The sequence below is a fragment of the Dendropsophus ebraccatus genome, chromosome 3 (assembly GCF_027789765.1).
Source record: "Dendropsophus ebraccatus isolate aDenEbr1 chromosome 3, aDenEbr1.pat, whole genome shotgun sequence".
Classification (NCBI taxonomy): domain Eukaryota; kingdom Metazoa; phylum Chordata; class Amphibia; order Anura; family Hylidae; genus Dendropsophus; species Dendropsophus ebraccatus.
The window spans coordinates 195,335,014-195,349,882 of record NC_091456.1 but is presented as its reverse complement, the minus strand read 5'-3'; the positions used below and the strand labels follow the sequence as shown (position 1 = coordinate 195,349,882).

General features: G+C 47.5%; 3 protein-coding genes across 3 annotated transcripts in view; 1 reads left to right on the top strand and 2 right to left on the bottom strand.

Moving 5' to 3' along the window:
- LOC138786760 (zinc finger protein 84-like) overlaps window positions 1–14,869 on the top strand; it is a 790,489-nt gene that overhangs the window by 545,748 nt on the left and 229,872 nt on the right. The window lies entirely within an intron of this gene.
- LOC138786801 (oocyte zinc finger protein XlCOF22-like) overlaps window positions 1–14,869 on the bottom strand; it is a 348,549-nt gene that overhangs the window by 171,757 nt on the left and 161,923 nt on the right. The window lies entirely within an intron of this gene.
- Window positions 11,766–14,869, bottom strand: part of LOC138787617 (zinc finger protein 850-like) — a 105,453-nt gene continuing 102,349 nt past the window's right edge. Inside the window, exon 5 of the mRNA XM_069964959.1 lies at window positions 11,766–14,178. Coding sequence (XP_069821060.1) covers window positions 12,113–14,178 — 2,066 coding nt within the window. The 3' untranslated portion in view covers window positions 11,766–12,112. The remainder of the gene's footprint in view (window positions 14,179–14,869) is intronic.

Below are 14,869 nucleotides of genomic sequence, written 5' to 3'. Positions count from 1 at the left end.
TATGTAGGGCACTATATGGGGGATTGGAGAATATGTAGGGTACTATTTAGTCAGCAGCATGTGGTGACTGTAGGGGAGTGGCTATGGATGGTTGCTATGGGGTGTGGCTATGGAGGGTTGCTATGGGGAGTGGCTATGGATGGTTGCTATGGGGCGTGGCTATGGAGGGTTGCTATGGGGGCAAGGCTATGGGGACCGCGTCACACGTGTCCCTCTTTGCTCTTTGCAAAGGTTGGGAGGTATGCATTGGCAGTGTTATATACAGCCTGGCTATATACAACATTGGCAGTGTTATATATAGAGCCAGATTATATACAACATTGGTTATACTTATAATCCCACTTGGACATATAGCAATGACATCATAACCTTTCTTTTATTAGTCCAAGGACCTCAAAACATCAACACCTCTATACAGCTTTGTATACTGAAAAAACATTGAGGCTAGTTCCTATGAAAACAATGTACTTTATTATAAAACATACACAAACAACAAGAAAACAGACCAGAATGAAAGTGACAGTGTGCACAAATAACATATATCACCAAAGCAAATCATAAACGTAATAATTCATGGGGAGATAGTCTCATCGGTCTTACAGTGCTATGTATGGGTTGCTAACTGTCCCGGGATAATCCTATCGGCCTCCCAATACATATGCACAGTCTATAAGAAACATCCCGAAAACTCACAAATGCCACTGCCACCAGGTCCCCCTCATGTAGAATCTTGATTTATGCTGACACCTGCAGTGATCGGCCTATATACAGTACAACATTGGCAGTCTTATACAGAGCCTGGTTATATACAACATTGGCAGTCTTATACAGAGCCTGGTTATATACAACATTGGCAGTCTTATACAGAGCCTGGTTATATACAACATTGACAGTGTTCTATATACAGCCTGGTTATATACAACATTGGCAGTGCTATAAAAAGCCTGCTTATATAAAACATTGCCAGTGTTATATACAGCCTGGTTATATACAACATTGGCAGTGTTATATATAAAATTGGCAGTGTTATATGCAGCCTGGATATATACAACATTGACAGTGTTATAGACAGAGCCTTGTTATATACAACATTGGCAGTGTAATATATACGGAGCCTGGTTATATGCAACATTGGCAGTGTTATATACGGAGCCTGGTTATATACAACATTGGCAGTGTTATATACAGCCTGGTTATATACAATTTTCCAGTGTTATATATAAAACTAAAAAATTAACCCGGCGCTGCCCGGGTATAAAGTGTCAGTGTGTTAACTAAATTTGTTCCCAGTGCCCAGGAGGCAAATCTATACCCTTGTTTTTATTGTTTAAGGGGAAATCGCCAGGATCCCTATATACACCTATATACCCCTATATACCCGACAGTTCTGCACTGTTTATGTAAAGTTTGGCTTATGCATATTAGAAATAAACTAAAAACGTTAAACATCCTAAATACCTAGGAGACAAACTGAGATGTCATGTGATCAGACTGTATACAGAGCCTGGTTATATACAACATTGGCAGTGTTCTATACAGCCTGGTTATATACAACATTGGCAGTGTTATACAAAGATCCTGGCTATATACAACATTGGCAGTGTTATATACATCCTGGTTATATACAACATTGGTAGTGTTATATACAGAGCCTGGTTATATACAACATTGGCAGTGTTATATAAAGGGCCTGGTTATACACAACATTGGCATTGTTATACTGAGCCCGGTTATACACAACATTGGCAGTGTTATACTGAGCCTGGTTTATTACAACATTGGTAGTGTTCTATACAGCCTGGTTATACACAACATTGGCAGTGTTATACAAAGATCCTGGCTATATACAACATTGGCAGTGTTATATACATCCTGGTTATATACAACATTGGCAGTGCTATATACAGCCTGGTTATATACAACATTGGCAGTGTTATATACAGCCTGGTTATATACAACATTGGCAGTGTTATATACAGCCTGGTTATATACAACATTGGCAGTGTTATATACAGAGCCTGGTTATATACAACATTGGCAGTGTTATATACAGCCTGGTTATATACAACATTGGCAGTGTTATATACAGCCTGGTTATATACAACATTGGCAGTGTTATACTGAGCCTGATTTATTACAACATTGGTAGTGTTCAGTGGCGGATTAAATGTACCCTGGGCTGTCCACCCAACCTGGCCCCCCCCCAGTCAATCTGCCCACATTATGATCCGCTACTGCCCCGCCCCCCCCACGCTGTCCCCAAAAACCACTGCCTGCCTCCCCTCCCTGCTGACCCCAATAAACATAATGTTTGGTCCCTTGCTGCTATCCCCAGTAAGCATTGCCCACCCCGTTTCCACTGCCCCCAAAAAACATATTGCCAACTCACCCTGATGTTGCGCCCCCCCCCCCAAGGTCACAGCAGCACAGAGGATGTCAGGAGAGGAGGGGGCTGATCTTATAGGGGAGGTCACAGCAGCACAGAGGATGTCAGGAGAGGAGGGTGCTGGTCTATAGGGGAGGTCACAGCACCACAGAGGATGTCAGGAGAGGAGGGGGCTGATCTTATAGGAGAGGTCACAGCACCACAGAGGATGTCAGGAGAGGAGGGGGCTGATCTTATAGGAGAGGTCACAGCAGCACAGAGGATGTCAGGAGAGGAGGGTGCTGATCTTATAGGGGAGGTCACAGCAGCACAGAGGATGTCAGGAGAGGAGGGTGCTGATCTTATAGGGGAGGTCACAGCAGCACAGAGGATGTCAGGAGAGGAGGGTGGCGATCTTATAGGGGAGGTCACAGCAGCACAGAGGATGTCAGGAGAGGAGGGTGCTGATCTCATAGGGGAGGTCACAGCAGCACAAAGGAGTTCAGGAGAGGAGGGTGCTGATCTTATAGGGGAGGTCACAGCAGCACAGAGGATGTCAGGAGAGGAGGGTGCTGATCTTATAGGGGAGGTCAAAGCAGCACAGAGGATATCAGGAGAGGAGGGGGCTGATCTTATAGGAGAGGTCACAGCAGCACAGAGGGTGTCAGTAGAGGAGGCTGCTGGTCTTGTAGGGGAGGTCACAGCATCACAGCAGCACAGAGGATGTCAGGAGAGGAGGGTGCTGATCTATAGGGGAGTTCCCAGCAGCACAGAGGATGTCAGGAGAGGAGGGTGCTGATCTTATAGGGGAGGTCTCAGCAGCACAGAGGATGTCAGGAGAGGAGGGTGCTGATCTATAGGGGAGGTCACAACAGCACAGAGGGTGTCAGGAGAGGAGGGTGCTGATCTATAGGGGAGGTCACAGCAGCACAGAGGATGTCAGGAGAGGATGGTGCTGGTCTATAGGGGAGGTCACAGCACCACAGAGGATGTCAGGAGAGGAGGGGGCTGATCTTATAGGAGAGGTCACAGCACCACAGAGGATGTCAGGAGAGGAGGGGGCTGATCTTATAGGAGAGGTCACAGCAGCACAGAGGATGTCAGGAGAGGAGGGGGCTGATCTTATAGGGGAGGTCACAGCAGCACAGAGGATGTCAGGAGAGGAGGGTGCTGATCTCATAGGGGAGGTCACAGCAGCACAGAGGAGTTCAGGAGAGGAGGGTGCTGATCTCATAGGGGAGGTCACAGCAGCACAGAGGATGTCAGGAGAGGAGGGTGCTGATCTTATAGGGGAGGTCAAAGCAGCACAGAGGATGTCAGGAGAGGAGGGTGCTGATCTTATAGGGGAGGTCACAGCAGCACAGAAGATGTCAGGAGAGGAGGGTGCTGATCTTATAGGGGAGGTCACAGCAGCACAGAGGATGTCAGGAGAGGAGGGTGCTGATCTTATAGGAGAGGTCACAGCAGCACAGAGGATGTCAGGAGAGGAGGGTGCTGATCTATAGGGGAGTTTCCAGCAGCACAGAGGATGTCAGGAGAGGAGGCTGCTGGTCACAGCAGCACAGAGGATGTCAGGAGAGGAGGGTGCTGGTCACAGCAGCACAGAGGATGTCAGGAGAGGAGGGTGCTGATCTATAGGGGAGTTTCCAGCAGCACAGAGGATGTCAGGAGAGGAGGCTGCTGGTCTTATAGGGGAGGTCCCAGCAGCACAGAGGATATCAGCAGAGGAGGGTGCTGATCTTATAGGGGAGGTCAAAGCAGCACAGAGGATGTCAGGAGAGGAGGGTGCTGATCTTATAGGGGAGGTCACAGCAGCACAGAGGATGTCAGGAGAGGAGGGTGCTGATCTTATAGGGGAGGTCACAGCAGCACAGAGGATGTCAGGAGAGGAGGGTGCTGATCTTATAGGAGAGGTCACAGCAGCACAGAGGATGTCAGGAGAGGAGGGTGCTGATCTATAGGGGAGTTCCCAGCAGCACAGAGGATGTCAGGAGAGGAGGCTGCTGGTCTTATAGGGGAGGTCCCAGCAGCACAGAGGATGTTAGGAGAGGAGGGTGCTGGTCTATAGGGGAGGTCACAGCACCACAGAGGATGTCAGGAGAGGAGGGGGCTGATCTTATAGGAGAGGTCACAGCAGCACAGAGGATGTCAGGAGAGGAGGGGGCTGATCTTATAGGGGAGGACACAGCAGCACAGAGGATGTCAGGAGAGGAGGGTGCTAATCCTATAGGAGATGGTCCCCCTTTCCCCCCCTTATAGATGATCCCTCTTTTCCCCTTTATAGATGGTCCCCCTCTTTCCCCCCTTTATAGATGGTCCCCCTCTTTCCCTCTCTATAGATGGGGGAAGAGGGGGGACCATCTATAAGAGAGGGGGGGGGGAAGAGGGGGGACCATCTATAAGAGAGGGGGGGAAGAGGGGGGACCATCTATAAGAGGGGGGGGGGGAAGAGGGAGACCATCTATAAGAGGGGGGGAGAGGGGGAACATCTATAAGAGGGGGGGTGGAAAGAGGGGGACCATCTATAAGAGGGGGGGAAGAGGGGGGGCCATCTATAAGAGGGGGACCATCTATAAGAGGGGGGGAAGAGGGAGACCATCTATAAGGGGGAAGAGGGGGACCATCTATAAGAGGGGGGGAAGAGGGAGACCATCTATAAGGGGAAAGAGGGGGACCATCTATAAGAGGGGGGAAAGAGGGGGGCCATCTATAAGAGGGGGGGAAGAGGGGGACCATCTATAAGAGGGGGGAAGAGGGGGACCATCTATAAGAGGGGGGGGAAGAGGGGGACCATCTATAAGAGGGGGGGGAGAGGGGGACCATCTATAAGGGGGAAGAGGGGGACCATCTATAAGGGGGAAGAGGGGGACCATCTATAAGAGGGGGGAAAGAGGGGGGCCATCTATAAGAGGGGGGGAAGAGGGGGACCATCTATAAGAGGGGGGGAAGAGGGGGACCATCTATAAGAGGGGGGGAAGAGGGGGACCATCTATAAGGGGGAAGAGGGGGACCATCTATAAGAGGGGGGGAAGAGGGGGGCCATCTATAAGAGGGGGGGAGAGGGGGACCATCTATAAGAGGGGGGGGGGAGAGGGGGACCATCTATAAGGGGGGGGGAGAGGGGGACCATCTATAAGAGGGGGGGGGAAGAGGGGGACCATCTATAAGAGGGGGGGGGAAGAGGGGACCATCTATAAGAGGGGGGGGAAGAGGGGGACCATCTATAAGAGGGGGGGGGAAAGAGGGGGACCATCTATAAGAGGGGGGGGGAGAGGGGGACCATCTATAAGAGGGGGGGAAAGAGGGGGACCATCTATAAGGGTATAAGGGGGGGAGGAGGGGGGCCATCTATAAGGGGGGGAAGAGGGGTACCATCTATAAGGGGGGGGGAAGAGGGGTACTATCTATAAGGGGGGAAGAGGGGGACCATCTCCTATAGGATTAGCACCCTCCTCTCCTGACATCCTCTGTGCTGCTCGGACCTCTCCTATAGATCAGCACCCTCCTCTCCTGACATCCTCTGTGCTGCTGTGACCTCCCCTATAAGATCAGCACCCTCCACTCCTGACATCCTCTGTGCTGCTGTGACCCTGGGACCTCCCCTATAAGATCAGCTCCCTCCTCTCCTGAAACCAGGTGGCAGTATGTTTATTGGGGGCAGTGGAGGTGGGGTGGGCAATGCTTACTGGGGGTAGCAGCAAGGGACCAAACATTAGGTTTATTGGGGCCAGCAGGGAGGGGAGGCAGGCAGTGTTTATTGGGGACAGCGTGGGGGGGGGCAGTAGCGGAGTATAATGTGGGAGGATTGACCGGAGGGGGGGGGGCCAGGTTGGGTAGACAGCCCGGGGCCCAGGGTACATTTAATCCGCCACTGCTACTACCCCTTTATTCTCCTGCCCCTCCATCATCATCCTACTATCCCTTCATTTTTCTGCCCCTCCATCATCATACTACTACCCCTTCATTCTCCTGCCCCTCAATCATCATCCTACTACCCCTTCATTTTTCTGCCCCTCAATCATCATCCTACTACCCCTTCATTTTCCTGCCCCTCCATCAGCATACTACTACCCCTTCATTCTCCTGCCCCTCCATCATCATACTACTACCCCTTCATCCTTCTGCCCCTCCATCATCATACTACTACCCCCTTCATCCTCCTGCCAGTCCTTCATTATATTACTACCGCTTATCATCCTCCTGCTTCTCCATAATCATACTACTTCCCCCTTCATCCTCATACTACTCCTCCCTTCATCCTCCTGCCCCTCCATCATCATACTACCCCTTCATCATCCTTCTGCCCTGCCATCATCATACTACTACCCCCTTCATCCTCCTGCCTCTCCATCATCAAAGTACTACCCCTCTCATCCTCCTACCCCTCCATCATCATATTACTACCCCCTTCATCCTCCTCCTGCCCCTCCATCATCATACCAGTGCCCCCTTCAGCATCCTCTTGTCCCTTCATTAACATGCCACTCCAACCTACATCTCTATTTAAAACAAAAAAAAGCCATACTTACCTTACCTGTATGGTCCCTCTAGTCCCCCATGGACTCCTCTCCCTGCTTTGCATGACTGACATAACTCGGTGGAGGTCCTGTATACCTGTAGTGTATAGTTTTGGGGTCCTGTACACCTGTAGTATAGAGTTGATGGAGGTGCTGTATACCTGTAGTATAGAATTGGTGGAGGTCCTGTAGTGTATAGTTTGGGGTCCTGTATACCTGTAGTGTATAGTTGGTGGAGGTCCTGTATACCTGTAGTGTATAGTTTTGGTGTCCTGTAGACCTGTAGTGTTTAGTTTTGGGGTCCTTTATACCTGTAGTGTATAGTTTGGGGGTCCTGTATACCTGTAGTGTATAGTTTGGGGTCCTGTATACCTGTAGAATATAATTGGTGGAGGTCCTGTATACCTGTAGTGTATAGTTTTGGGAGTCCTGTACACCTGTAGTGTATAGTTTTATGGTCCAGTATAACTGCAGTGTAAAGTTTGGGGGTCCTGAATAACTGTAGTATAGAGTTGGTGGAGGTCCTGTATACCTGTAGTGTATAGTTTGTGGGTCCTGTATACCTGTAGTGTATAGTTGGTGGAGGTTCTGCATACCTGAAGGGTATAGTTTTGGGGTCCTGTATACCTATAGTGTCCTGTATAACTGTACTGTATAGCTGGAGTAGGGGGTCTACCAGTTATTTCTGTGGATCTGTTGTGAGGCAACTGGCCCTAGCAACCACAGCTCCCTGTGAAAATGAAAGTAGTAATCCTATTGGTTGCTAAGGCTTCCAACTGCCATTACTGCTGGGGAGCTGCAGCGCTAAATATATCACCTGTGTGCAGTGCGGAGATTTTCCAATTCATTTCTATGGGGTGCTCTTCCCCCTTCCCTGCCCCTCCTGTAAGGATGGGACCTTCGATCTAACCTTCCCGGCCACCCATTGTATCTGCATGCCAAATTTGGAGTCAAACGGTTCAGGCATTTGGAAGTCTATAGGGGACAGACGGACAGACTTTCATTTTTATGATATAGATTGGCAGTGGTATATACAGCTTGATTATATACAACATTGGCAGTGTTATATACAGCCTGGTTATATGCAACATTGGCAGTGTTATATACAGCCTGGTTTTATACAACATTGGCAGTGTTATATACAGCCTGGTTATATGCAACATTGGCAGTGTTATATACAGCCTGGTTATATGCAACATTGGCAGTGTTATATACAGCCTGGTTATATACAACATTGGCAGTGTTATATACAGCCTGGTTATATACAACATTGGCAGTGTTATATACAGCCTGGTTATATACAACATTGGCAGTGTTATATACAGCCTGGTTATATACAACATTGGCAGTGTTATATACAGCCTGGTTATATACAACATTGGCAGTGTTATATACAGCCTGGTTATATACAACATTGGCAGTGTTATATACAGCCTGGTTATATACAACATTGGCAGTGTTATATACAGCCTGGTTATATACAACATTGGCAGTGCTATTGACAGGTGCATAGACATAAAGATTTTTACTTGATGGCATTCTGGAGCAGCAACCTACAATTGTCCATACGGAAAACATGTAGAATACACATTTATGCTGCCACCTGCAGTGATCGGCCTTAGTATATAGTTGGTGGAGTTCCTGTATACCTTGTAGGGATCTTCCCCGGGGGATGGTGTGTTTTGACACAGTTCACAGCAGACTTGGTTTTGAAAATAATAACTTGGCGTTTATTTGTAGCATAAACAGTCCAGCAAAATATATACAGCAACACCGTGCTTTAAATAAAATTAAACAAAAGGTCCTGCCCGTCTGGGCACTTACTAATACACAGGTCACCTTTCTGACACTTCGGCAAGCAGTATCGCATGGTGTGAATAAGCCCCAGCAGCGGCTGTATTCCCAGCTCCCAGCAAACAGAGCCCCCAGGCTGTTCACTCCTGGCTGAGAGCCATCACCTGCAGCTCTGTGGAGCTCTTACCTTCTCAGGCTGATTGCTCACCTGATGGCAAAACCCAAACTGGATCGGGGGGAGGGAATGGCAGGTCCCACTACCAACCTACCCGCCATTCCAGTAAATCCAGGCCCGGAAACAGTAAATAATAGCTCAGCAGCATAACACTGCTGAGCACAGATTCCTCCTGGACTCACCATCTCACGCTATGAAGCAACCTAGGTGAGATGTACATCCCCTCGAAGACTTTACCAGTGACATGTCTACAACCTGTACTGTATAGTTTCTGGAGGTCCTGTATACCTGTACTGTATAGCTGATGTGTGTGTGTGTGTGTGTGGGGGGGGTCTACTATTGATTCCTGTGGAGGATCAGTCAGGTATAGGAGATCTGGTGGTGGGCCCATGGGGGTGGGGGGTGTTATAGCTTATGTGATGTGGTGGTGGGCCCATGGGGGTGGGGGGGTGTCATAACTTATGTGATGTGGTGGTGGGCCCATGGGGGTGGGGGGTGTTATAGCTTATGTGATGTGGTGGTGGGCCCATGGGGGTGGGGGGTGTTATAGCCCATGTGATGTGGTGGTGGGTCCATGGGGGTGGGGAGTGTTATAGCTTATGTGATGTGGTGGTGGGCCCATGGGGGTGGGGAGTGTTATAGCTTATGTGATGTGGTGGTGGGCCCATAGGGGTGGGGGGTGTCATAGCTTATGTGATGTGGTGGTGGGCCCATGGGGGTGGAGGGTGTTAAAGCTTATGTGATGTGGTGGGGGGTGTTATAACTTATGTGATGTGGTGGTGGGCCCATAGGGGTGGGGGGTGTCATAGCTTATGTGATGTGGTGGTGGGCCCATGGGGGTGGAGGGTGTTAAAGCTTATGTGATGTGGTGGGGGGTGTTATAACTTATGTGATGTGGTGGTGGGCCCATGGGGGTGGGGGTGTTATAGCTTATGTGATGTGGTGGTGGGCCCATGGGGGTGGGGGGTGTTATAGCTTATGTGATGTGGTGGTGGGCCCATGGGGGTGGGGGGTGTTATAGATTATGTGATGTGGTGGTGGGCCCATGGGGGTGTTGCAGGGAAATGATAGAATCCCGAGATTTGATCAAATCCCGGGAAATGACGAAATATCAATGCCGTTACATGATTTCCCTGAAAAAAGTCAGGAGTCGCTTAGAGAGGATTTGGTAAGGTACAGGAGCTGTGAGGAGTAATATGAGGGAGGGTGGGGGCGTGGCCTATGACACCACATCTATTACTCACCCCAGGACAGGCACAGCAGCGGGGAACAGGAGGACCCAAGATGGCACCGGACCTCCCATCCGCCAGGCGGTGGCGGGCAGACGTGGAGCAGGCGGCCCATGATAGCGCCTGCCGGGGAGGCCCAACAAGGGTATGCAAATGCTGTGGCAACTCGTTCATTTCATTATTTCTCTGAAAGGGGTCGGGGATTTGATCAAATTCCTGACTTTCTTCAGGGAAATGATGTAACGGCGTGGTCATTTCATCATTTCTCGGAATTTGATCAAATCCACAGGCTTCCTGCACCGGAAGTCTCTGTTCTTGGGAATAGCAGCTACTGGTACTAAGCTCCAGGAGGAGAGACTGCGGGGGAGTAGTGTGAGAGGTGAATATTCTATTGTTTTTTTTTATTTTTCATATGGAAACTTCTACAAAGGGGGACTATACTATGGGGGCTACAAAGTGGAGGCTGCACTGGGCGGATATATGTTGGGGCTATATAGGAGGGCTATGCTATGTGGGGGCTACAAAGGGGTGTTTTTTTTTAGTGTGAGCTACACGGGGGGGGGGCTACAAAGGGGGCTATACTAAGTGTGATGTTCACAGGGGAGGCTATGTTATGTGGGGGTTACAAGAGGGGGCTATACTATGTGGAGACTACAAAGGGAGGCTATACTATGTGGGGGCTACAAAGGGGAGGCTATGCTATATGGAGGCTACACAGAGTGAAGCTATACTTTGTTGGGGCTGCTGCACAGAGGAGCCTGTACTGTTTCGTACTCCTGCACAGGATTGGGGCCTATACTATATAGGGACTGCTTCACTATAGGGAGGCACTAATAGGTGGGGAGAAAGAGAGGAGGCCTATGTGAGCACAGAGAGGGCAAATGGGGAACATATGGGACAAAGTACTATATGGGGCACAGAGGGGCCTGATTACTATAGGGGAGCATAGAAGAATAGCCTAATATAATATGGGAACATAACACACAGGGGGCCTAATATCATATGAGGGCACAAAGTGGCCTGACTACTATTTGGGGTCACTGTTACTGTGTGAAGCAGATGAGGATGATAATGGAGGGAGGAGCCTAAAATGTTTGTCTCCCAGATTGCTGGAGAGATTTTTTCAAGTTGACCGTGCAAGATGGTGGAGAAACACAAAAGTGAAAAGAGAAGACGTCCCCTGTGAGTCACTGAATAACTGCACTATAATCACTTATAAGGTCTGCAGATCCAGAGGGAGAATAACAAATACTATAAGGACGGTGCAGAGTTCTCCCGGTAGGAGAAGGAGTCCCTCATACGATCAGCTGGCCCAGGTGTAACTATACTGCAGGGTTCTTCCTAAACAAATGGCGTGGCATGCGCTCTTACTCAGTCTATAACATGCGCCTCACCAGACCCAGAGGAAACCCAAGCGGAAGGCACCGAGCAGTGTAAGAAGCTGAAGCTACCGTGCCAGCACTGTTATCACATGAGGTCTGTGCGTTACTTCTCGGGTCGCCTTCGTGCTCCAGGGGGGGCAGCATTGGGTTGAGGTGTAGAGGCCACGTCCCACGTTCAGGCTCCAGATACTGTTAGGGTGAGACCTTAAATGAAAGTCTCTCAGCTATACCTGGGGGCTGTCTGATTGTAAAAGTTGGGTGACAGCTGCAGTCTGTGCGCGAGTATCAACCAGACACATGAGGCCAAGTCCGTGCTCAAGCTGCTTCTGTTTATTATAGGAACGTCCCTTCTTTTATATCTTATCATGAAGGTTACAAGTCAGGAGCGGAACCAGATGTGTTACATATCCCAAGGCCTGGAGCAGTGGTGGTGTCCGTCTCTAGCCGTCCTGGCCGTTATCTATCGGCAAAACTCCCAGAACTTGCAGCTAAGCTATTTCAGTAACATAAGTATAAAAGAACAAGCTCCATAACACATGGTGACAGAGCGGGGGCCTCCTCCCCCGCAGCTATCTGCAGAACATTACACCAAGCATGTACACATTCCATGGAGAAAGTATAAAAGGGAGGAACACAGACAAAATGGACTCTCAACTCCGCACCCCTGTGTGACTTTTCTCATGTTTAAGAAAACACGATTTCACTGAATAACATTTTCCACATTCTGAACATGAAAATGGCTTCTCTCCTGTGTGAGTTCTTTCATGTAGCGTAAGGATTGATTTCCGAGAAAAACATTTTCCACATTCTGAACAAGAAAATGGCTTCTCTCCTGTATGAATTCTTTCATGTTTAACAAGGGATGATTTCCAAGTAAAACAATTCCCACACTCTGAACATGAAAATGGCTTCACTCCTGTGTGAGTTCTTTGATGGATGACAAGATGTGATTTCTGAATAAATCTTTTCCCACATTCTAGACATGTGAATGGCTTCTCTCCTGTGTGATATCTCTGATGTATAACAAGCTCTGATTTGTGTTTAAAGAATTTCTCACACTCTGAACATGAAAATGGCTTCTCCCCTGTGTGAGTTCTCATATGTATAACAAGCGTTGATTTGCGTTTAAAACATGTGTCACACTCTGAACATGAAAATTGCTTCTCCTTTTTATGAGTTCTCATATGTCTAACAAGGTCTGATTTGCTTCTAAAACATTTATCACACTCTGAACATGAAACTGGCTTTTCCCCTGTGTGAGTTCTCATATGTCTAACAAGCTCTGATTTGGTTTTAAAACATTTCTCACAATGTGAACATGAAAATGGCTTCTCCCCTGTATGAGTTCTGATATGTATAACAAGATCTGATTTAGTTTTAAAACATTTCTCACAATGTGAACATGAAAATGGCTTCTCCTCTGTATGAGTTCTCATATGTGCAAAAAGGTCTGATTTGCGTTTAAAACATTTCTCACACTCTGAACATGAAAATGGTCTTTCCTCTATGTGAGTCTTCATATGTTCAACAAGCTTTGATTTGCATTTAAAACATTTCTCACACTCTAAACATGAAAATGGCTTTTCCCCTGTGTGAGTCCTCATATGTTCAACAAGCTTTGATTTGCATTTAAAACATTTATCACACTCTGAACATGAAAATGGCTTCTCCCCTGTGTGAGTTCTCAAATGTACAACAAGTTTTGATCTGTTGTTAAAACATTTCTCACATTCTGAACATGAAAATGGCTTCTCCCCTGTGTGAGTTCTCAAATGTATAACAAGGTTTGATCTGCTGTTAAAACATCTCTCACATTCTGAACAAGAAAATGGCTTCTCCCCTGTATGAGTTCTCATATGTTCAAAAAGGTCTGATTTTCGTTTAAAACATTTCTCACACTCTGAACATGAAAATGGCTTTTCCACTATATGAGTCCTCATATGTCCAACAAGCTCTGATTTGCATTTAAAAAATTTCTCACATTCTGAACATGAAAATGGATTCTCCCCTGTATGGGTTTTTATATGTTCAACAAGCTTTGATTTGCTTTTAAAACATTTCTCACACTCTGAACATGAAAATGGCTTCTCCCCTGTGTGAGTTCTCAAATGTACAACAAGTTTTGATCTGTTGTTAAAACATTTCTCACATTCTGAACATGAAAATGGCTTCTCCCCTGTGTGAGTTCTTAAATGTACAACAAGGTTTGATCTGCTGTTAAAACATTTCTCACATTCTGAACATGAAAATGGTCTCTCCCCTGTATGAGTTCTTATATGTTCAACAAGCGCTGATTTGCATTTAAAACATTTCTCACATTCTGAACATGAAAATGGCCTCTCCCCTGTATGAGTTTTTATATGTTGAACAAGCGCTGATTTGCGCTTAAAACATTTCTTACACTCTGAACATGAAAATGGCTCTTCCCCTGTGTGAATTCTCAAATGTACAACCAGCTTTGATTTGCATTTAAAACATTTCTTACATTCAGAACATGAAAATGGCTTCTCCCTTTTATGAGTTCTCATGTGTTCAACAAACTGTGATTTGCGCTTAAAACATTTCTTACACTCTGAACATGAAAATTTCTTCTCCCCTGTACGAGTTCTCTTATGTGTAACAATGGACTGTTCTTCATATGTATCTTGTGTGATCTGACCATCTGCTGTAATATCTGGAGATATCTGATGTCTCTCTGATCTCCGGGGACACTCAGCTGCCAAGAAGAATCACATATTATTATTTTGGTGTAATATAACATTACAGTGTCCCGGACATTCTAAGAATGTATGACATGTTACAGATGGTAAAAGTCCGGACTGGTCGGGGCCTGACCCCCAGTCTCTAGATATATCAGAGAGAAGCGCCTGGCTTTGTGCTTCTCTCCCTGCTGCAATCTGTGTATCTCTGCATGGTACAGGCTCCAATGTAAATCTATGGTGCTCAGGAGCCGATCCTGCACCGTGCCCGGTGGGTGCTGGTTACTATCTGCAGCCGACACCAGACGATAATCATCAGAGATCGCTCCAAAGCCGATCATCTCAGGCTGATTTCTATAGTCGCTTCCAGTGCTGAGATATAAGCCCATTACTACTGAGGTTCCAGTGCCCAGGGGGCGTTCCCCAGCAAGGCCAATACCGCCAGATACTGTACCCTGTGTGTATAATACCCCCACACACTGTACCCTATGTGTATAATACCGCCACACACTGTACCCTCTGTGTATAATATTGCCATATACTGTACCCTCTGTGTATAATACTGACATATACTGTACCCTCTGTGTATAATACTGACATATACTGTACCCTCTGTGTATAATACCGCCACACACTGTACCCTCTGTGTATAATATTGCCATATACTGTACCCTCTGTGTATAATACCGCCACACACTGTACCCTCTG